Raw genomic sequence first — 25033 nt, forward strand, 5'->3', positions numbered from 1 at the left:
AAAATGAGTGCACTGAAATTCCACCAACAGCCTCCTTGTTTATCGATTTCGTCTTTGGCGTTTCTGTATGATCAAATTCAGATCGATCGGAGTATGTGTAAATTTAATATTGAAACCTGAAAAATATCTAATAATATGTATGAAAAATACAGAATTAAATATGTAACATTTAAACGAACTGCAGTTAGAAAATCAATATCACCATCATCAGTAAGTATAACAAGTAGTCTACAGTAAGTAGAGCTGTTTAAGTAAAAACAATAAAAATAGCAATTAATGTCACATATACAGTAATTCGTAAATGCTAATCAGAATGTTCAAATATGAATCTTCATCAGCTGATTAGTATAGTATAGTATAGTATAAACTACTCAGTATAGTAGTGTACAGTTACGAATATATCACACCAGAAAAGACTTTATTCATTTTGGTAGTCTGCTTTGCTTTGTTTGATTAATTTCTTTCAGCTTTTATTACATGAATTTGTTTCTTAGTTCCCAGTGAAAAAAACATAGCTATAAATAGCTATAACTTCCCACAGGTTAGGTTGGAAAGCAGTTCCATTTTCTGATTAGGGCCTTAGGGCCTTAAAACGCTTTATTTATACACATGTGCACTCGCCGTCCCCTTTATTAGGAACACCTGTTCACCTGCACGTTCATGCAGTTATCAGATGGGCTGGTTTGAGTATTTCAGAAACTGTTGATCTCCTGGGAATTTCACACACAACAGTCTCTAGAGTTCACACAAACCGGTGCGAAAAACAAAAAAAACTTAGTGTTCAATAGTTCTGAGGGTTGAAATGCCGTGTTGATAAAAGAGGGCAGAGGAAAATGGCCAGACTGGTTTGAGCGGCCAGGAAGGATATAGTAACTCACATGATCACCCTTTACAACTGAGTAGAAAAGCATCTCAGCATGCACAAAACATGGAACCTTGAGGTGGATGAGCTACAACAGCAGAAGATCACATCAGGTTCCACTCCTGTCAGCCAAGAGCAGGAATCTGAGGCTATCATGGGCTCAGACTCATCAAAACTAGACAGGTGAAGATTAGAAAACAAAATCACCTGGTCTTTTGCCAGTCTGGCTCACTATTGCAACACGTACATAAATTAGGGTGTGTTTTCTGTAAATTATATGCAAATGGGGGTTAATCTGGGGTGTGTCCTATGCATATGACATATAAATAAGGGACCTTGCATCCATGTGGCTGAAGCTGATTCATTGCGCTTGTGTCTGCCTGGGTTTCCTCCCACTTCCCAAAAACATGCTGTAGGTGAATTAGCTATGTTAAATTGCCTCTAAGTGTGAATGTGTGTAGTGCCCTGTGATGAACTTGCATCCCATCCAGGGTATATTCCCGCCTCATGTTCAGTGTTCCTGCGATAGGCTTCAGTTTCGCCACTACTCTTACCAGGATAAGGGAAATATAGAAGATGAATGAGTGATCCCTTGCCAAACTCTTCCTTTAACAGCCACTATGCATGGATTGTATTTTCCTCTTTTGTCTTATCAGCTCATATCTGCTTACAGACACTGTTTTGATATGAATTTGTTTCTTGCGAGACTTGTGGGTCTGTGCATTCAAACCTACCACCTGCTAAAAGAGTATCTAGACTAGAGTGTGAGATGGAAACGTAATTGTTCCCACGGTGTCATAGCAGCAGCGCTGTAGTGGAGTCAGATAGCACTGCTAACGTCAGTTTCAGGTTAAAGGTTACCGCTTAATTCATTCCCAGGCTTTAATAGTTGCCAGGAAACTAATTCAGACGCAACAGCTCATTTCACTAATTAATGACTTCATCAAGCATTTGCATATGTTTTTTAATCCCCCTTTGTTATTACATACATGAATATGCAATTCATGCTCATAATATTATGCAAATGTCTGACAGCGTGTCACCACATGTTATTGGTGCCTCCTGGAATGACATGAATTCTTTATATTTTAGTTGCATCATTGCACCTCTCTGGCTTCATGCTGACGCTCTTGGCCTAATCGTGACGACACACGGCAGGCAGCTCCATGTGACCTCTGACCTTTAAACTTGGGGGGTTGTGTGGATGCCTGGCACTGAGTTTCCCACACTAGAGGGAGGTCCTGATCTCTCTTCATCTTCCTGCTCACTGTTTTTCTGGCTTTAATGGGCATGGGAACTCCACATATCACTTTTGATGTCATAATAATTTACATCCTACGCTTGCTTTTGGCAGCTTTGCTTCTTGTGGCCCTTGTGTTTTTCTCCTGCAGCTCTGTGCGTAATGACGTCAGTGGATGGGAAAGTTTGGGAGGATGGTGAGCAGGCTGAGTGCACTTACTTTTGGTGACCACATGGTGGTGAGATCCACATAACCTATGATCTCAATTACTGACGCATGCTCATCTATCCATCTTTTTCTTTCTTTCTTTCTTTCTTTCTTTCCATGGGCTCATTGGTTTTGAACCTAGAGGAATAGTAAAACAATAATTCACATGTATTATTATTATTATTATTATTATTATTATTATTATTATTCTCAACAGTAGTGGATAAATTACATCTATAACATGTCTTCTCTTGAAATTTTACATGTTCATTCCTATCCCTAAATAGCAGGATATTACAGAGGAATTTTACAAAATGTTGATTACTGTTCAAATTACAATAAATTTTATACTCAAAAAAATGACAAAACGTTTTTATTACAGTGCATGGTATTTTATTGAATAAACAATAAAGAAAATATAACAACAAGCATTTCCATGTGTGTGTATATATATATATATATATATATATATATATATATATATATATATATATATATATATAAAACATACTTATTTAATTTAATTAATTTTTACATATTTACATATTTTACATATTTAGTTAATTTTTGATAAACTTACAATATAAAAAATATTTGTAAGAATATCAGAAAGTAAACATTTATTGTGATATCTATTGTTTTTTTTATTAATTAAAAAAGTTAAATCACTTATTAACCTTGCTTAAAATTTAAATTAGCCTTATTAACCAGTAATATCTTGCCTTTAAGCTTATTCCACGCTTCTTTTAAGATTTTAGTATTATATATATAGTCAGTATTATGGGTGAAAATGATTCACGTCGCTTTGTTTAGATATTTCTTGAATAAATAAAATGCTTTGCATGAGTAAGTCATCATTCCGGTTAACATACCTTACATTGTCTTCCCACAGAACAGGGCACTCTGGTGTAGTCTTGTATCACTGCTTACTTTCTCAATAGGTGCACTATATAGGGTGAAACATAATAGCTCCTCCATAGTACCTAGTGCACTGCGTGTCCAATAGGATTGGAGTACGGCGCTGACGTTGTCAGGGAAGCGCAGAGGAAAGAAAGAGCCGGTCATTCAGTACTGAGCTGCAGCTCGGCGCGCGCGAAGGAGAAGGAGAAGAAGGAGGAGAAGGAGGAGAAGAGCAGCAGCTGTGAATTTAACAGGAATTATTTCTCATCCTTCGCTGTATAAACTCCAGCTCTTATTGTGGACAGCTTTCGGAAATAACTGCAGTGTGTCATATTTTTACACGGTAGAGGAACTGGTAAAGGCTGAGGACGAATTTTAAAACAGGTGAGAATCCGGATAACTGGGTCACTAATAAATTATATATTGCAGCTAACTAGCAGGTTAAGAGTAGCATCCAGTGCTGCTGTTGTTAGAGATGGAGCTGGCTAGCTAGCTAACTCTCTGGGTGGGTGTTTTACATTAAAAACCGGCTAATGTCTGGTGCATAGCATCGCAGCTAGCGTTTATTTGATAATTAGCATTAGCTTGTTTTAAATAGCTAACGTAGCTGGTTAAGCTCGACTAATTACACATTACACCCCCAGACTGTCCTTTCATCCAGCCGAAAACACTTCATTACAAAGCTAGCGTGCTAACTGCTAGCACCAGCCGTCTGCCTGCGTGTGTCCTGGTTAGCTTCCTTGCTAAGAAGGAGTCCGCGGTATGACATGGCTGACACCCAAGTGATGCCAGGGTTTGTCCAAACACAGCCACGAGCTGTTCCTCACATAACAGTTAATATCTTACATGTTCTATAGAGCTAATTTTAATGTAATGTATTTTTTGTCTTCTTTGTATTACACGAGCGCATCCATTTTGAGCTAACGTTTAGCTACCTGACTTAAGCAAATAATGATAACTAACAGCTTAGCTTGTTTAAATATACAGTGTCGCTATGTTTACTTAAGATCTTATTTAAGCTATAAGAAGTATAAACAGTTTAAAATGTTTAAAGTGACAGCCTTGAAAGAAAATATTGATATTACGGAGCTTGAGAAGAGGAAAGATGATGATGATGATGATGATGAGAAAAATAATAATCATAATAATAATGGTTCCTATTGATATGTAGGTTACTCTTTACCTATACAAGTAGCATTGTGTTTCATGTGAAACTAATTTGTATTAAATGTCCTGTTGGTTGCATCATTTTTAAAAAAAAATTTTTTGGACTAAGGGTGCACAAACTTTTGCACTGAGCGTCCATTTGGCTGTCCATCCCAGTGAAAGTGACTGAAAGTCTCTTAAGCTGCTAAACGAAATCCTATTCTGTAGAGCCCTGATAAAGTCTGATGGTAAGGGGCCGTGTGATTAAAATGCTCCTGATAGTCACAAGTCTTTGTTTTCTTACTAAACAGATAGATTCCTCCGGTGTATATAGACTTATAAATGACCTTGTAGGATGATTACATGAGCCTCGTGCGTGCGGACGAGTCTTACAGTAAACCCTGTGTCGCATGGCAGGGCAATGAGGGGACAGGCGTGACAGGCGTGTCCCGGAGTGCCGTGTAAGGAGGGGGATGCTGGAGGAGGAGGACATGGAGGCGACGGGAGGAGCGAGCCTCCAGGCTGAGGTGGAGCGGCTCTCCGCCGAGCTCCAGGAGGCCAACGAGGAGAAGCTGCAGGCGGCGCGCTATGGCCTGGCCGTGTTAGAGGAGAGCGCCGCTCTCAAGCTCAAACACAGCCACCTGGAAGAGGAGCACGAGGCCCTCAAACTGGAGGTGCAGCAGCTCCGTGAGGTCAGTTCACACCCCCGAAAGGGCATAGGAGATGGGGAATAAATTGATCTGTGAAACTGGGAAAGAGCCAGACAGATGGCGCTTGTGGCTTGAGGGAGGGGTTTTGCAGAGCGGCTGTGGGTCTGAAGGGAGCAGGTGGACTCCTTCAGTGGCCAAGCAGAATACAGATTGCCAAGATTATTTACAGTAGCTTTAACATGTGAGAGTATCATGTTCACATACTCATCATGTTTGATTTTATTTATTTATTTACTGCTCTATACTTATTTTGTAATATGATGGCTAACCACTGTTTTGGAAATGACTTTGTATTTTTTTTATAATGTATTCAAGGTTGTACTTAATTATCACTGCAATATTGGCAATTGCCCTACTGATAATGAAGCATAATGCAGTTATAAAATGTTCTACTGTGAGCAGATTGACCAGTGTAAGAGTACACAACCTTATACAACAGCACTGCTGAATTCTCTATTCTGATTGGTCAAACCAAATGTTTATATTAATGCACTCGTTCTAATATGTTAACATTTCTATAGTGGCTACTTACACAGGAACTTGTATGGCAGACGCTCCACATAAATGAATGTTTTCTATATTTAAAACGTGTTTAATTGTTGATATGATGAAGTTTTCTGTGAGGAGATGTTTATCTAGCATTATTTATAACAGTCAGAGATAAAGCTGTAACCTTCGACATGTTAACTTTTAAAGAGAAAGAAAGAGAGGCTGGTGATGGAACGACTGTTTATAGCTGCTGTATCGTAAGTGATAAGACACTAGCTTGTTTATGGACGTTCCATAACGTGTAGTAGGTAAATTGTTAGTGCTGGCATATTGCAGTGGTTTAAGAGAAATAAACACTCTGGGACACGCTGTTATAGGAAAATAATAAACTTCAGGTTGGTAGCAGTAACTCCTCTGGCACCATTCACTGCCAGTCACAAGTTCAAATTCGAATTTTATTGGTCACATACACAACTGTACACAGTACGATGTGCCGTGAAATGCTTTTTTTCAACTGACCGTGACATAAAAATAGAACTTACATAAACCAGAATTTACTTCTATACAGGTAGGAAAGGAAAACTATATAAAAAAAAAAATACTGAAATAATGATGATACGATGAAAATATTTTTTAAAAATATACAAATATAAAAACATAATAATGTTTTAAACAGTATTAACATTTTTGGTTAAACTTCAAGCAGAATTAGAAAATCTAAGAAATGAGTATAAGTGAAGTGAGAAATATATATATATATATATATATATATATATATAATTATTTATTGGGGAAAGATATTGAGCTGTAATTGGAAAAGGCCAATCTGGATGACTCTAGTTAGACACTTGTAGACACACAACATAATAACACTATTTAATATCAAGTGTACCTGCTTCAACAATCAAGTGTACTCGCCTTTAATAAAGCACTCATACAAAGTCTGAGAGAGAGTGAAACACTCCTTAACTACATTCAGGAATTTGATGGAACACTGTAATAAAATGTTTAAAAATAAATTAATGTGTTCAAGAGCATTTTGCATTCCAAGGCATGTTTTAAACTCTGTATGTCGCAATATAATCACAATATGATATTTCATTCATATTGAGCTGTCCCGGCTTGTAAAGACTGTACACATAATTACATTTCAGTTATCATAATCATATTTCAGAGATACCTGTATTGATGCCAATATTCATAATGCAGTACTAGTGCTCCAACACAAGTCTCCCACAGTGCAGATTTCATTTAGCACGGTGTTGTAACGTTTAGATTAAAGTTCCAGGCTAGTGCATGCTGTCAGGGTATGGTCTATCCTCATGTCAAAGCCTGACATTTTGTTATATAACCAACTCAACTTACACAAATCAAAAGTGATTTGCTGTCGCACTGTCTAAAGGCGGAATTGGGTGTTCATTAGAGTTGTCCCAGACAGCCTTTCCTGTGATTTATTATCCTGCAGATAGACACAGATCATGATATCTGACTTATTTGGGCCATTTTGTTATTTATCAAACTGCTTTACAGGACTGCAGCAAACTTACTTTATTATCCTCTTCTCAGTTTCATGCACAAGCTGAATTTCTAAATTGCTCTTGTCATTTGCCAGGGTTATAGAAATGAATGATGTCTAAATAAACACACAGGCTGAAACAAACAAGTCCACATCATAAAGTCTGGAGCTGGAATGTTGGTCAGCCTGGTTGTGATATTCTAACTTATGTATTCAGCAACACTTAAGATGTAAAAGAACAATTTGTTGCATTGAATTCATGACCTCCCTAAACTTAGCCAAGATGGCATTCACAGGGTTGGGCAAGGACCGTAAGTTTCTCCTCATTCCATCACCTCCCTCACAGAGAATGCTGTGAAATAAATATGAAATGCATTTCGTGTGGAGTTCGAAACACAATTTAACAATAACTCATCAGCAGTGGAATTGTAGTACATGCCCAAACGTGTTTGTGTTAAAGTGATATTGTACCACAGTGCTGTTGATTTCTCAAATCTGAAGCTGTCAGTAGATCCGGCTGCAAGCCAAATCACAGGTTTATATTAATGCACTCGGTCTAAAACGTTATAGTTTTTATAGAAGTAATTTACACAGTGACTTGTATGCTGGACGCACCACATAAAAACTTTTTTTTTTTTTCTTTTTCATAAACGTGTAATTGTTGATATAGTGATGTCTTCTGTGAGGAGATTTATTTATAGATTTATTTAGCAATTTCGGAAGGGGTCTCCGTTGTCCGAGCTTTGTAGCAGAGGTGAGGCTGTAGCTTTAAGTTTTACGTCGCAGGAGAGTCCGGAGAGATTGTTGCTATTTCTTGGTAATGTGACATGCTGCTTTTTTGTCTCATTAACTTCAAGAAAAAGAACGTGAAAGCGGAGCAGGTGGGGGAATGACTTTTTATAGCTACTATAACGTAAGTGATGAGTTGTTTTGTGAGCTTTCTACATCATTAAACATAACTAAACGTGGGTTAAAAAAAAAAAAAAAAAGTATGGCATTTTTAAATTAATAAAAATTATAATCATTGGTATAAGAAGAATAAAACACTACAGGACATGCTGTTATAGGAAAATGATCAACTTCAGGTAGTAACAGTAACTCCGTTACACATCAGGCTGCATCGCGTCACCCTGTTACTGATTATTTTCCTATAACAGCACACCTTGTCATGTTCTATTCCTTACATAGCCTCACATAATTCATCTTTGTCAATTACTGTTTTATAAGACTTTGAAACATGCCTGAATCAGAATGAAATTTACATAACAGGTCTTTTCTTGATGATCATGTAATTACAAACAAAAGAAGCTAAATGGCTGTGTAAATAAAAATGCAATTTATAGATATATGTCTCATTTTCAAGACCTGCTTCTCATCACTGTTCCAAGTAAAAGGTGTTCTGGTTATAGTAGTGTTTAAATGACTGTGAATTACTTCAATTGGATAAAGGGTAGATAGCGGAGGTGATTACCAGAGCATGAAATCTAGGAAGTAGTACAGTGAAATGTGCCTGTAAGTGCTCATGGGGCAGTGGGACATGGTAGAAAGGCAGCATGCCTGTGTTAAATGGCTTGGAACATTAAGCCATAAAGACGAGGGACCAGATCAGCTGAGCTTTCTCCTCCTTTTCTCTCATGTCTGAGCCATTCATTCTAAAGGCGCCACTCTTAACCTGTCTTTACCACATTTCTCTCTCAGGTTTGTCCTATGTTCAGAAAAGAATGGGACAGGGTTTATAATGTCTGACCTGTTCAGACCCAATTCCGTCCGTAGTAATTCATCTGATAGTGTTGTGTAAATTTGTTAGTGTTGAGTGCAAAAGAGACCTCGTTGTTGGATCACGTGATCCTGAGACTGCAGTGCCTCGGTTGTCAGTGGATAGAGAATGTGAGGTCACAGGAGTTGCAGGGAGACTCAGCTCGCTTCAGCAAGTCAGAATGCATGGCTTTGTTTTCTTTGGTGGTCACGCATGCTCATGTTTTTTCATGTATTTTTAATTTTTTTAATTTTTTTTTTGTGTGTTCTCACAGTTAGTGGTACATTTTAACCACTGCAGAGACGGCAGTCTAGTTGAGTAAATATAGCATAAATGTACAGGTACGCACAATATACTGGTATATAAGAGTGTGTGTGTGTTTGTGTGTGTGCATCTGCAGGCGCTGGCTGACTCAGTGAGCAGCCATAAGCGTGCAACAGCAGATGGGCAGTGTCGAGAGGAGAGTCTGCTACAGGAGACAGCCAGTAAGGAGGCTGCCATGGCAACGCGGATGGAGGAGCTACAGGCGGAGCTAAAGCAGGCCCGAATGGCGCTGGCCAACAGCATGGCAGAAAACGAGAGGCTGGGCGGGCTCTCCGCTCAGATGAAGAAGGTACTACACGTGCATCTATTGTTACTCAGTAGTTTTTCCAAAGGTCACATTTGGATCACACAGTAATTTTTTCTTATAAATAATTAATCGACTTTAGTGCTTATATCTATTTTTCTTCCATGACGATGGAATTGTTGTAGCAGTCTCGGCTCAGGCTCAGTGTAAGTCAGCTTTTCAGACATTCAGGTCTGAAAAAAGGAGCAGAAGTGCTTGTAAAAGTGCCTCTGTGGATATGACGAAGACAGTACACGGTGAGATAGGGAATGAGATCTGATCATTGGTACGTCTATTACAGGTATTGTAATTCAAACCCAGGCTCGGTTTCAGTTTCTGCTGGAATAAGAGATCAAGGTCACTCACAGCTGACTGGCCAGTGTTAAGAGAACAGTGTTTCTTTGCACAGATGGTGTTCGTTCCATATGGTAGAACACACACTCCACCACTTAAACCTTCAGTGGGGAGCATAATGTGTGTGACAGCATATGTGTGTTGGCCTGGGAAATCCCTCACGTGATGAGAATTTGACATTTTCATCTATATGTAGTTCTGAAAACTACTGAAATATGTTTCTCTTTTGCATACATCTCAAAGAGTAATGAAGCATTTGTGTTAAAGTCAGGTTATTCCCAAATGTGAAAGAAAGAAAAGGCAAGTAATATTATTGATATAATTTGCATTTAATTTTACATGTAATAAATAAGATATACAAATTAACAGTCATGAACAAACATGACATTTTCTTGTCAAACATGACAACGAAAAAAATCTGTGTTGATCATTTTTAGTATGGCACGTAGCTATCCAATAACTTGATCAAAGCTTGAGATTCATTATGTGGGGAAATGACACTTAGCTAACAGGGTTTTAGACATCTTTAGACAGACTGACTGTTTGTGCCAGTCTTTTGTTAAACTGGCCCAGCGTGATCTATGCAGGCAACTTGGTTTAAAACATAAATAAAAATATTTACACATCGTTGTGGTCAAGATGCTAAAATAGAGAGTGTAAAATATGAGGTCTGTTAATATAGAGAGAGTAAATACGAGATCTTGCTGACATTACTGTTATGACAAAAAACCTAATGATGCTAATAATTAAACAAGTCATTAGGGCCAGTTTACCCTTCATTAACACTTTTGCCTGTTCCATTATCTGTTATTGTTCCTAATAATTTAAACCCTGTCTCTTGGGTTATATAAAATTTTTGTTTCAGTTGTTCAGTTTGCCCAATGATTATATAATGGCTTATATATATTATATAGCATTTTATAATATTTTTATGTTATAGCATTATTTTAAGGGACTGACAGTCTTGTAAGATCTGTACCCCCAGTATTAATCTGACTGTGGTTTGTGTGTGTGTGTATCTCTCTTTCACTGTAGGAGTGTGATGTTTTGGAGACTGAGAAGGCTCGTGTCAGAGAGGAGTTGAAGGAATTTAAGGTTCGTGAACTGCAGCAGCTTCAGGACAACACTGAACTGGAGGAAGAGAACATCTCCCTGCAGAAACAAGTCTCTGTGCTCAAAGAGAACCAGGTGTGTGTGTTTGTGTGTTGTGGGTTTGGTGTTACAACACTTCCTTTGATATGCAGGTGTCGCTTAAAGTGTGATACTTGAGAGACTCGAGAGAAGCTAGGAAGTTGCTGTGTAACTGTGGGCAGTGCCGCACGTTGTCTCCTAATCTTTGCTGCATGAAGTCAGCCTTTGTTGAGAGGGATTGGTGAGAGGTGTCTTGTGACACTTGTGTGTGTGTGTGTGTGTGGTCCTCACTGTAATCAGGGCAACACAACTGCTCCTATTGTAGGAGCTGTGTTCTCAGCTCTTTCTCGACAATAGCCCTCTACTTTGCTTGACTGCATAACGGAAAGGATTTTTTTTTCCCTGTCAGGCTTACACAAGCGACCTCTCCCGAAGACTCTCTTCACATTAGCACATCTTAACATCTTAAGATCATTAGCATATCTTAACATCACTCACGGTCAACCTGGTTAGACTAGAAAAACAGTCTAGAACAGTCAGACTAGAAAATCAGTGTGATACAGAGAGGTTTAACCCTTACTTTAGATGGAGTTGTTTTGTTAAACATGAAGCTCTGACTCTAAATACATTATTATTAATCCTGACGGACAAACTGGTTTCAGGCAGGGCTGTATGCTAATGGTTAAAAATAAAATTATAATCACAATTATCTTGCTCAATATTGGAATCACAATTATTCCGTCAGTTTAGGTAGAAAGAAGTTTTATGGCACATTTTAATTTTGAATAAACAGGAAACCAAACCTTTTTAAATTGAACATTACAACTGAAGGAATATAGGGTTATATAAAGGACAGGTTCTGAAAAACATTTATTGGCTCTTTGGCTTTTGTAATGCCATTACAGTGTGCAGGCTGTCAAAGATCTATCCTACTTTATGTTTTGATCTTTTGCCTGTGTAAGCTAATGAAAGTGCATTAGTCTGCAGTCTCATGTTTGGGGGGGAAAGTGACCGGAAAACTGTCAGATCTCTCTGAAAATGGTCAGAAATTTGAAACTTGAATAGGCAGTTTGATAACGCCGAAGCTGTGATGACCATTTCAGGACACTGGACATTCTGGAACGTTTTGAGCCAGAGTAGATTTGCAGATATGCCGATTTTGTACGAGGACCCTGAATTTATGCTAGTTAGTACGTAGTCTCGCATACATCTGGGAAAACAAACAAACTTTCCCACAAGTCAATCAGAATGCAGCCTTTTAAGGTTATAGTCAGAAAAGTGTACAAAAGATCCCATGGGCAGAGCATCTGATACTGAGTCCAATCAGTGACTGATCAGTGATTCACTAATTATAAGTTGTCCTCTGCTCATCCAAGTAAGCATACACAGTGAGTTGATCTATTTCTCCTCATCTGCCATCAGGTGGAGTTTGAGGCTCTGAAGGTCGAGCTCTCACAGAAGGATGAGGAACAGGACCTCCTGCGAGCACAGCTGGAGGAGGCCGGCCGGCTGCGCGAGATTGCCGAGAGGCAGCTGGACGAGGCCCTTGAGGCCCTAAAGGATGAGCGCGAGCAGAAGAACAGTTTAAAACGGGAGCTAGCTGCTCACACGCTCAACCCGTTTGACTCCGTGGTGCATCTGGACCTGCAGATGGATGACAGCCTGGACGGAGATAGGGCGGCAGAGGAGAAGGAGCGGGGAGATAAAGAGGAAGAAGAGCATGACAGCGGCTACAACCACTCGAAAGGAAGCGAGAAGCAGCGCTGCTCTACTCCCAGGAGCAGTGACGTGTTCCTTCGGCCTCAGGCTCCCGGGCTGGTGGCTGACCTGCTGAGCGAACTCCATCTGTCCGACACTCAGAAGCTCAAACAGCAGCTGTTGCAGGTGGGACACACATTAAAATTTCACAAGGAAGGATATTGAATCACTTTCCTTAAGGTCCTTAACTGCCAGTAGGTGGAACCTTTGGGGGATGGAGACACATTGTTGTTGTTTTTCAAAGCTGGATTTCTGCCTTAGCTGGCAATGCACCAAAGTGTCAAAAGAAATAAAGAACCCTCACCCTACATACACATACACACACACACCATATTTAAAATGTTTATATTGTGACATAAACAGAGAAAATCGATGTAGCAAAAAAGTATTGTTGCTTGTGCAAATACACTCTTAATTTAAGTTGTATATATAAGGGTACCTGCTGCGCCAACCAAGTCTCACTTTTCTCAAACCAAAAGTGATTTAAAAGTCTTCAGCTGTTTAAGCCCACTGTCTCTCGTGACTTTATATGAGGCTTGAAATCTGCTTCCCGTCTTTAAACCACATCCTGTTCAAGATCTTCTACACAGAAGACTCATAACAGGCCTTAGCAGTGTTTTGAAATAGTTTATAACCATCTACTCTTTTGAATAGATGGATGGATGAGAAAGAAGATAAAAACTAATTAACCAGGACTAGTTTTCAAACAGGTTTTTTATTTATTTATTTTAAACAGTGGGAGGCTTTTTGGGTTAATATCATGCAGCCCTCCTGGCAGCATGTATAGATCTCTACTTTTGGTGTTAAAACTGAATCATTTTCCTCTATTTAGAATTATGAATTGAATCGTTTCCACAAAAACGTTATTACACAACAGAAAAGGGCACAGAGACACCCACATTTACTTCTTCAATCTAGTGCTGGGCGATTTTCATGATGTTCTAATCAAGTGTGTGTGTGTGTGTGTATGTGTATGTATGTATGTATGTGTATATATATATATATATATATATATATATATATATATATATATACACACATGCATATTTATATTTTTAATTAAAACATCCATAAATGCTGTTTAAAAGTTTAAACCAATACAAAAACAGTGACTATGCAAATTGGAAACACCTCAACACATGTGCTCAACTCCTTCACAGGGTAAACTTTCAGTGCCTGTTTAATAAATGAACGTGGTAAAACAGCTGGAGTGGCAGTTTTTGAATTTTGACTACTCTGCAATAATAAAATTTTTACTTTATTGCATTTAAGATCATTAATCCAACCATGAATTCAGGTTAGCAAAGCAAAAGTATCCTAAAATCATAAAAAATTGTGGTATTTTATGAAACAAGTCAACATATGTTTGTCCTGTGTCACTATGATGGCATGTTTTCCTCACTGCAGGCGGAGAGGGAGAAAGCAGCTTTGGCCAGTTCAGTCCAGGACCTCCAGGAGGCACTGGCCCAGTCTAAAGTGACTCTGGATGAGCAGAAAGTGAGGGTGGAGCAGCTCTCTCAGCGTCTGGAGGTACTGCAGGGTTGTTCCACTTCTTTCATCTCCCAGTCCGGGACAAAAACCCAGGAGCAGAATGGAAATAGTGAGCTGGAGAATGACGATGATCTGGAGCTGGATGCCAAGAGTGCAGAGGTGCTCGAGAAGCGCATGCGTGCAGCCAACGCTGAGCTCATGCAGCTGCGTGACGAGCTGAAGGAGGCAGGCGAGCGCTGCCGGGCTCTGGAAGAGCGCCACCTGCAGGAGAAGGAGCGCTGGAGAGCCGAGGCACAGGAACTGGCCGACAAGATCCGCCAGTGCATTGCTGCCAGCCGCCATGACCAGGAGCGTATCGGGCAGCTGGAGCTCGAGATCGGAGCCACACGCCGTGTCGCCACCGACTCTGAATGCCACCTGAGCGCCACACAGGAGGAGCTGCTGGCCTTCTCTGAAGAGCTGGCCAACCTCTACCACCATGTTTGCATGTGCAACAACCTCACACCACGCCGTGTCACACTGGACTACTATCGCGATGGAGCACGAGGCGGGAGAAGGCACCACCATGGATCGTTCCGGAAGCAGAGAAGGTCAGGAGAGGCATTGGGGAAGGGAGCGCATAGTGTAGAGTTGGACATCACAACAGCGAATGGAGATGCCTCTACAAACTGTGGAAGTGGCCCCAGCTCTCCAACACTGGACTTCAGAGACCCCACCAACGTGCGCAACCTGGTGGCTGTTATTCGCTGCCAGATTAAACACCTCCAGGTAAACATGACAAGAGTATGTAACGTGGTAATGTGTACACAACGCACTTTGCATTTTTCTGGCCACATCTCCTTCTGCCCTGAGTCCACACCACTGTAGCTTACACCCCTCCAAAGCCACTAGCAATACAATCGTCAGTCTGTCATAGGTAAAGGACATGACATGATGATGGCATATTGTAAACAATCTCATAAACTAGGCCCAAATACACACGTTCATAACCAGGACTGATCACACAGACAAATTCCTTCACAATTGCTAATTGACTGAACAAGTTTATACATCTCTTCTACTGCACATGCAGGTTTTGTGAAATTGGAACATCCCTTTTATTTCAAACTGCATGCAGAAATGTATTCAGTTTTACACAAAATTCAGTTATTCAGTGACTAACAATTATGCAGTTGGTCACTTGCTTTTAAGCCTCATTCGCTTTGTCAAATCACTGATTCTTGTCAAGAAAGAGCTGAGAACACAGATCCTACAGCATGAAGTACTGTGACCAGTTGAACCAATTGGCTGGGATAGGTGTGTGCTGTGGAACATTGTTCATCAGCCAACCAGTGGTTTCCTCCCTGAACTGCACCTGGGCACAAAAACAATCAATCAAATATGCCAGATGGGGAAAAAGTATGAAACCAAAAAGTGTTATCACAGTTATGTAATGTAAGATGTACTAAGCTGCATGCTGGGTCATCCTTGATGCAATTGCTATAATAAACATTAATTTAAAGACAAGTTTCTCTGCTTAATGAAAGCACTAACTATCTAAGACAGTGTGAGGCGAAAATATTTTTGATGTCAAGGACCTGGGATAGAGGCCAATATCTAGGTGAGTATCTAGGGCAGCAATGAGGTGGTTTCTGGCTCTTAACACATCATTGTGTTTTGAGTAAGGAAGAGGAATGTATTGCTTGACTTCCTTTTTCCTCACAGTGCACAATTCTGAGCTCTCTACTTCTGGACCCTAGTAGTCCATGTGACATTGCACACCTCGCTTGTTGTAACAGGGTTAAGATCAAATACAAGTATATTTATGTTTACGCCACATATTAGAACCCACATAAGTCAGTTTTGCATTGGGTTTGCATTCAGTTCTATTTTTGAACTCTTGAAGCTTACTAAACTTGTTATTTGGGTTTATCACCACGTGAGTGTCCTGAAGCACCCGTTAATGACACATTTAAACCATAGGGAAGATCACAGTGACAGGCTGTATGATAAGGCTAATAAGAAAATATTCTTTATATTAAAATAGAAAGTTTTGTGAACATTTACAAAATTACTAACACAAGCCTGTATTGCACCTTTAACTGTACAGATGGAAACTTAAAAAAAAAAAAAAAAAAATCTTTTGTTTTTCAGGTGGCCGTTGACCTGTGCAGGCAGCGTGGTGCCTTACCCTCCTCTGCATTAGGGGGCAGCACTGAATCTGACCGTGAAGCTCTGCTTGAGGAGGTGCTGAAGCTCAAGTCTCTTCTAAGCACCAAGAGAGAGCAGATCGCCACACTCAGGACTGTCCTAAAGGCAAACAAACAGGTACGCAGATGATGTCTGGCTTTAACTGGCTTCCACTAAACACCATTAACTTTTAAGTACAGTTTTCATACATTAATGTTTAGAATTTGTTGTCATGTCACAATGCATTATGGGATTAATCTGCCATATTTTCTGTTTTCATTGGGCAGATAAAGGAAACAGTGTTTTTGGTTTGGTTGTCAGAAAGCAAGGGCACCTTCAAGAGTTCAGTTAAGAGCATATGAGATGGGAGAAAGGGGCGGGGCTTTCAAGCAGTGGTAATTAACAAAAATCACCTGCACAAGTCATTCCAGGCTAATATGCCGATTGGCTCATGCTCTGTTTTATTTGGGAGAAAATAGCCTGCTCTTTTGGTGTATTTTCCGTGACTAGCGTAATACCATAGTCTCATTGTTAAATTGTGGAGCTCCTAGACTAATTGTCTAAAGGCTGTCAGGCCTGTTAATACAGTATAATCGGATTAAACATAACTGGATATCGTGGCAGTGTAAAATCGGTATGGATGATAAAACCATTATATCACACAAGCCTACTTAGTACCAAACCTTTGTTTGACCCAACTTTCCCAAGGCCTGTTAGGTCAAGGTCGTATAAAGCATCAGAAGCAATGCCTAGCAAATCTGACACTTCAAAACAATGTGAAAGAGTACACACTCGCCAGTTGGTGGCAGAACAGGAAACCTGTCAACTGAAACTCCAATATCATGTTGGAGCTCACACTGCCTTTCTGTAGCTGCAGGATGATGTTGTTGTTTTTTGTGTTTTTTTGGGGGGGGGGTTGTTTGGCACATCTGATCCATTTGTCATTGAAACATGATAGTGTTTCTTTTTTTTTTGTTTGTTTGGTATGTTATGGAAAGTGTTTAGTAAGCACGCATTCACTTTCCAATACCACCATATTTGAAAGTCATCGCCTTGAGCAAACTCATTGGGGCATGAAAGCTTGTTCTGCAAGTTTTACACAGTGTGGTCGTCTTTGTTAGGATGCACTGTCTGACCTTTTTCGGTCACTGATCTTTCCCATTGTGGGCGTGATCTTATCTGAAGGGGCACTTTGATCATTTGTTGAACTCCAAACATTCATTAACACACAATATACAGGTGTATGACCTAATACTGTGCATCATAATAAAATAGGCAAAGATTAATCAGCATTACTGATAGTTATTTTTCTTAAACTATGTAAATAATTCAAACTTCCCAACAATATATTTATGAAGGATGAGCCAGGGTGCTCACAGCACAGTTTTTCATTTCCTCCTGGGGTTTCATTATTGTGATATTAGTACTATTGCAGCAGGCAGTCAATATATTGCTCTTCTCTAACACATATAGATAGCCTTTAACATTTGCAAATATATTTTCTGCCTGTTTTCCTTTCTAATCTTACTAGCCTCATGATCTTGAAATTAAAATTCTTTGACTACAGATTGTCCATTATATTTCACTGGTGTCTTGCAAGTTTGCTATATAGTCTGGTGTGTTTAGTCAGTAATCATGGTCAAGAGGTTTCACAGAATGAGATGATTTAATATGACAGATGGCCAACAACACCTTTTCCCACAGCCCAGTGGCAAACATAAGATTATTTAATAACTTTAAAAGTCAGGAGCTTGTTCTAGTCCAGTGGCTGTATCTTGCTTCAAAAAGGTCATTGCTAGAGTTCAAAAGTTTGTTTTCCCATGTATACACAAATGTACAAAGAGCCAGTCAGATTGCCAAGATCTTGAAGATCCTGAAGCTTGTGGCCTTAAAAGTGTACAAAAAATACCAGACACTCTATGGCACATGCTTGGAGCACCTGAGGCTCAGGCTATTTAATATCTAGCTAAATATCAGTGACGGACAAACATTAGGATGTTTTTTTACTTACTTTACTTTATCTTACTTACTTTACTAAACATTAAAGCTTATGATTAATTTATTTCCTTTCAGACTGCTGAGTTGGCTCTGAGCAACCTGAAGACCAAGTACGAGACGGAGAAGACTGTGGTGTCTGAGACCATGCTAAAGCTGAGAAACGAGCTCAAGGCTCTGAAGGAGGATGCTGCTACTTTCTCCTCACTGCGGGTCATGTTTGCGAGCAGGTACAGAACACATGTCCACTCTGAGAAGCTTAAGGTTTCAGACACTGTGACACTCATGATGACAGGACCAGAGTGGAAGGCTGCAGAGATTAGTCGATCTCGGCTTTGGGTATTTTGTCTGAAGAACTAGATAATCAGATTATAATCCTAACCTCTTGTCTCCCAGAGAGCTCTGCTCACATGCAGATTAACGTGCGCAATTCCTTTCTCCTTGTAGCTACACATGAGGTCACATGGTTTAGACTGCAAATGACAGGGGCGGTGTAGGGACGGGTTTGGGGATGAAAATGTCCTGAGACAGGAGGAAAAGATGTTAGGTTTAATAACATTGGTAATGGTTACAGAGGAACACTCATAGTACGATTTACAGGGTGTATGTATAGTGCAAATAAACCACTGTAATACATCTTTAAACATTTATGGAATATCTGGAAGGCTACTGCTTTTTTTCAGTTGCTTAATATTTGGAGCTTATATTAGATTATAGCTCTTAATCAAATATCAGCCATCATAATCATGTTTGGCTTGCATTATGTGGGCTGATGTTTCAGTTGAAACACAGTTGTCTTCACTGATATTAGGTTAAACCCCATTTTACTTTCAGAGCCTCATATTTAATTTTTTTTCTTATTTCACCCTGGAAAAAACCTGAGCGGGCATAAGGTGATCATGAAGAGAGCTCTTTTAAGCAATTAGTAGAGAACTAAAAGGCATTTCTACTGATCAGTCTTTACTAGTTTCCCATTGGCCCAAATGCAGTCAGTCAGTCAGACTTTTTTTCCTTTGAGTGACAGGCTTATATTACTTGTTAGCATTACTTGTTAACATTAGACTTCATTACACATTATTGCACAACACACAATTTCATGAATGAAGATATTTTGTACATCTAGCCTAGTAAGTCTGTTATATACCAGTAAACATCAGTATGCCATATACATATATAGCAAATTCAGATCCATTTTGTAAAATATTCACTGTTTTTCACAGATTGTGTTAATGAGTTTTGTTTATGGCACCTCCAAGCAGAGCAATCCCCATTTCATTGACTTCTAATGTAGCATTTGTTTAGATATGCTGTGCTGTGTTGTTGACAATTTATTTTAGACAGAATGCTAATTTGGAACACCCCTTTCTCACTCAGATGTGACCAGTATGTTACTCAGTTAGACGAGATGCAGAGACAGCTTGCTGCTGCAGAGGATGAAAAGAAGACACTCAATTCACTCCTGCGCATGGCCATCCAACAGAAGCTAGCCCTGACTCAGCGACTGGAGGACCTGGAGGCTCCGATGCATGCCCACAGTAATGGAGGCAGCCCACGCCGCTCCCGTGCCAAGCAACTGGCCAACAAATCAGGACGAGCGCCACGGAGCCCCATGAGAAGCAGTCCACGTGCCAGCCCCGTGTTGGTATCGTCGTCAGGCCCTCAGAGCATGAGCAGCCATCTGAGGGTGCTCTCACGCAGCCTCCACGGCAGCCCTGTAAGACCCGTGTCATCTTCTTCCTCATCCTCTTCCTCTTTTGTCAATCAGCCTCTGCCGTCCACTTCCACACAAAGTCTGGTGTCTGTGTGTGTCGCGCGTGAAACTACGTTCATTTGTAGTCGTGGCTCTAGTTTGTCTCGTTCATTAGATGACACAAAAGGTGGCTTGGGGCCTTTCGCCCCGCTTTCACTCCAGCCTAGGGCTACTGAGACACAGGCAAAAAGCATTCGACTCTCAGGGCCGTGCCGTGATAATACATTCATCAAAGTGCGCCGGGCGTCTTTACCAGCCAGTAGGTCAACAGCATCTCCTTCACGATCTGTAGAAAACCTCACCTCTAGATCCAGTGTCAACATTCCCACCAGGTCAGAGACAAGAGGCAGAGTGAAAGAGGATTTGGATGCAAGAGCCCATTCAAAATCTACTGCTGAGCGTAATGTAGTTCCCAAAAAGCAATCCAGTATCTCCAAATCACACTCTGTGGAGCCAAGTAGTGTAAAACGGTTTTCTAGTACACACGTACCATCCACGTCCTCATCCAAATCTCCACCAGCTCAGAGACGCTTGAGTGTAGCATCCTCTAGTGGCCAAACTGCTCAGTGTGGTCAGTTTAGTAAACCCCCAAAATCTTTTGCTCCTAGTAGTAGTAGTAGTAGTAGTGCAAGATCAGCTTCTAGAGTCAAGAGTCGGTCAAACTCGCGTTGTAATAACGTGGAGGAAGCATTTTCTGTTCCAAGCCAAGAGATCAGAAAGCAACAGGATGCACTGAAAAAGCAGCACACAGGCACTGAAACAAATCGCAAATCTGCGCACAACAAACGAAGTTCAGAGTCAAATAGCCGTTCCAGTAGTCGTCAACATAAACATACTAAATAACAATAATAACTATTATTAATTTCCACTTAGGCTAATATGGAAAAATCTCGTATGATATATATGAAGGTATTTTCATAATACAAATATATGTCATAATATTTGCCTGTAAAAAATTTGTGCCACTTTTTAAAAGAATTTTTACATAAAATGTCTACAAGCATAAATTATTCAACCAAAAAAAGAAAATGGAATGAAAATAGACTTCTAACTTCCAGCCAGCTACTTGTTACTTACAATACCCTCTATCTCTGGGGGAGGAAAAGCACATTTTAACACTGCAATTTTAATATCTTATCATATGATGATTTTTCTATACACAGTGGAGCACTTGAGAAATCTTGGCATCAGATCTACTGACACTGATGCGCAAGAAAAGACAGAAATGAACCTAACTGTATAAATTAACAGTTGATGAGCACAGACAATGAAAAATAAATAGAAATTAAATATTAGAACTCTTTAATAATGTTTTGTAAATATGTGTATGTATATATGCCTGAAAGAAAAATAAGTATTAATATGGTCAGAGTATCTTAATATTTCTACTATAATAAACTATGTGGAATATAATAGGTACATTAAAAATGTGTCATGCTTATATGTTTTTGCTTTTGTTTTTTTCTTGATGAATGCCTTTACAGTTTCATGACCATCTGCAACATATTAGCCATACACCTTAATGTGAAATTTGGCCTAATTGCACATTTTATTTCTACATTTTACAGCTAGACCATCCCTAATTCTCTGATTGTACATTTTTGTCACTGTCATGCGATTGATTGTGTCTTTCGGCCTGTTTTTGCAGCGGTGAATGCTCCATTCCTCCTGTCCTGCTCCAGTGTGTGTGGACCGTGTTCATGCCCAGCTCAGAACCACCCTTAACCCTCCAGACCCGACCCGACCCGATCCGACATCCACTTCATCCCACTCCTAAACACATTGGGCTCCTCTTTCCACTTATTCTCGTCTCATCTATCTTTCCGTTTCTGTATTACTGTCTGTTTTTCGTGTCCTCTACCTCACTTTTTCTATTTCTTCTCTCACTGTCTCTGTCTGGTTGGCTCGCTCAAGTGTTGTGCAGCTTTGAGGAACTGAAAGCTCACTGGAGCCTCATCTCATTTCACGATGAGCTTTCTGACGGAAGGCAAGTTACGAAACTTGCTTTCAGTCTCATGGACATTGTAACACACCAAACCCACCCCAAAAGACCAATGTGTGGTTTTAAAAAACTTTTTTCCTGTCTTATATTTAGCTGCTGTCTTCAGAGGGGCTAACATATGAAGGAAATTAGAGCCTGCTTTATTGTAAATTGTTCTACTACCTAGAATGACTGACAGTCCGACAGTATTAGTGCAGAGCTGAGGCATGTTCAGAATGAAGTTTTTAAGCTTAATTTTCAAACGTGCTCCATTTCCCTCCTTACTTCATCAGTGACTATAATGCACTGCTCCCTAAGCTTTGTCCTTCAGACTTCTGTATGCTTAAACTAGAAAGACCATCTTTATTGGACAAACAGAGATTAATGGGAAAAGCTTTCGTCTGCTATACTGTACATTCAGTAGGGTTGTTACGGTTTCAAGGTATAAAATGACTTTCTATTACCATCTGCCTGTGTTTGTTTTGTTTTGTTTGTTTGTTTAACCCAATCTAGTGGTATTCATCAGTTTTGTGTCCAGCTGCGACTCCCCAAAAACATAGGTTGGATTTCGCAACCCCCTCCCTCAGGACTCCCCCTAAATCACACTCCAGCCACCTCTGTTTCTCAGCGCAGGAGGTGTGGGCTGCACTGAAAACCCTTTGGCTGTGTAATCCGCTACTGCTGTAACAATGTTACATTGCTACCTCTGCTCCTACTCTTCGAGCGGTCCTAACGTTATCATACGCAACGCACAGAAGAACATGACATGACCAGAGCTACACTAAACAACTACTTTTGGCCAAGCAGCTCTGCGTACTGCCTTTCCTCACAGCCGCAGTCTCTTTCAGCTTATAACAGCAACGTGATAAATAAGTGTAAGAGATTTTATAGAAAAATTGTTCTCACAAATAGTTTTCTATAGGGATTTGCTCCTTTTTTTTTTTTTCCCCTGGGTTTTTGTGTGCAAAGAGACTTTTGTACAAAATTTTCATCGTATATTTTAACTTTAATTTTCACCACCAGCTCATGTGTTTTTATATAGTCTATTAATACAGTGAAACCGTGATATTTTTTAGACTAGGTTATCACACCATGAACCGTAACCCCCCTACTCAACATCATAACGAGTAGATGAAGTTCAGTGCAGAGGTCTTGAGGTCTCGCTGCTAATGCTAACTAAAGCAAGTGTTTAAAAAAAAAAAAAAAAAGGACGGTCAACATTGTCCTGTCAGAACTACTGCCAGTTTTGCGATCTTTTACACAGGGTTAAACACAAAGCACTGTTACATCAATTACTACTCTCTGCTACAAGTACAAGCAAAGCCATGTCTAGTTTATTATTTATCGAAGCAATAAGGCACTAGTGTTTATGCTAAAGGGAACACATCATGGGAGAGAAACGGGATCTGAAACAGTGCCTTATTTATTTCCCGAGTCGACCGTTTTTTAGGAAATTTGTCTTCAGACTTTGTAGGTACTTGTACATAAATTATTGTTTGTCGAATAGTGTTTTTTTTGTTTGTTTGTTTTTTAAACACTGGTAATAAAACTGGTGTGTGTCCCCCTTGCTTTACTGTGTAGCTACAAATTGTGCTATTCCCCTCGATTTTGTCCTTAACTGGCAGGACCTGATAACATAAACATATCGCTGTTCTTATCAGAGCAGTGATTTTGTTTATATATGTATATATGATTAATATTTTGTAGATGATCAGCACAAGTTGGTCAACTGCATGCCAGTGCATGTTCATAACCCACGTTCCTGATGCTTACACGGACAGTGGTGTGATAAAATAATGGAATCAGAACGAAAATATTTGGTGACGAAGCTCCCAACTGAAGCGAAGCTCCCACTTTGCTTCAGCTGCATTGACCTAATCAGAAGCTTTTCTTTCTAAAATAATAATGTGCTTTATTACACAAGCAGACTAATCAAACATGATATTTACAGATACAAAAATTCTAGCTAGTACATACTATAACTATTACATGCTTCCCAAATTACTATATTTATTAAAAATGTCCACTGAAACCATGATTCTGATATTTTTTGCCCACACCACTGGACTTGACCTGCATTATTACTGTGTGGATAAACGATATTGTGGCTTATATTATATATGTTTGCTTTATCACAAATGGTAGTGAAAATCTCCATAAATCATACATTTTCTTGTTTAAAAAAAAAAAAAAGACAAAAAGTAACTTTTGTTACTTTTATGTATTGAGACCATGGTCTGAAAATTGTTTGCTGTCTAAAATCCCCTCTATTGCAGTTTTAATCCACTGCTTTCCTGTTTTTAATTTTCACTGAGCATCCCATTTTAACAAAAGGTGTAAGTTTCTTATTGCAGTCACACTGTTTTGTGAAATGTGTAGTATAAAATAAAAGTAAATTAAATGTCCTTGCTGTGGTGGTTTTCTGTTCAGTGTCTGTCTTACAAATGAAAGGACAGATGGTGTGGTAATGTTATCTATTTCATATGGTAGTGTGTGGTTTAGGAATTTTGACATACTAGTTCAGGAAACTCCTTTAATTGTTTTTTTTTTGTTGTTGTTCTTTTTTTAAAACCTCTGTCTCTCAGTATAGATTTATTTTATGAACCTAATACAACTCTTCAAATACTAGGTTCATTATTCAAATGTACACAATATTTTGTCTATTTATTGGAGCCATACAAATTTTTATTCCTGAACTTTACCCCAATAGCATACATTTTTATTAAAACTGAAATGTTGCCATCATTTATGAGCATAAGTGTATTGGGGATATTGAGGTTTGGATCAATCCCATCATAATTATATGAACTTAATAAAAATGCAAATAATTTGTAAAGTTGGGTTGTGACTTCCACCACTGTAACTAAATGTAGAAAGTTGATGCACCCCCTGGCTGTGCTTCACAGACCCTGGTCCTAGTTGATTATACCTGAAGTGATGCAGCACATGCACTGCTGCTTCTGATCCACAA

The 25033-nt window shown here is 39.5% G+C and overlaps 1 protein-coding gene across 1 annotated transcript; it reads left to right on the plus strand.

The window, feature by feature from the left end:
* Positions 1 to 3337: 3337 nt before the first annotated feature.
* zgc:162200 (uncharacterized protein LOC558638 homolog) lies at positions 3338 to 24467 on the plus strand. Its single transcript, XM_026925424.3, has 10 exons — positions 3338 to 3593; positions 4773 to 5047; positions 9227 to 9439; positions 10823 to 10975; positions 12341 to 12802; positions 14084 to 14935; positions 16301 to 16474; positions 18410 to 18561; positions 19706 to 20045; positions 21730 to 24467. The coding sequence occupies exons 2-10, from the start codon at positions 4829 to 4831 to the stop codon at positions 21733 to 21735; spliced, it is 2571 nt and encodes an 856-aa protein (XP_026781225.2). The 5' UTR covers positions 3338 to 3593; positions 4773 to 4828; the 3' UTR covers positions 21736 to 24467.
* The last annotated feature ends 566 nt before the right edge of the window (positions 24468 to 25033 follow it).

Source organism: Pangasianodon hypophthalmus, chromosome 8, assembly GCF_027358585.1.
Source record: "Pangasianodon hypophthalmus isolate fPanHyp1 chromosome 8, fPanHyp1.pri, whole genome shotgun sequence".
Taxonomy (NCBI): Eukaryota; Metazoa; Chordata; class Actinopteri; order Siluriformes; family Pangasiidae; genus Pangasianodon; species Pangasianodon hypophthalmus.

Excerpts from the sequence above, each read along its gene's own strand:
- zgc:162200 (XM_026925424.3), top strand. The coding sequence starts at position 4,829 with ATGCTGGAGGAGGAGGACATGGAGGCGACGGGAGGAGCGAGCCTCCAG. Across the intron at positions 12,803-14,083 it reads TCAAACAGCAGCTGTTGCAG|GCGGAGAGGGAGAAAGCAGC; the intron begins GTGGGACACACA and ends TCCTCACTGCAG. Across the intron at positions 18,562-19,705 it reads CGGGTCATGTTTGCGAGCAG|ATGTGACCAGTATGTTACTC; the intron begins GTACAGAACACA and ends TTTCTCACTCAG.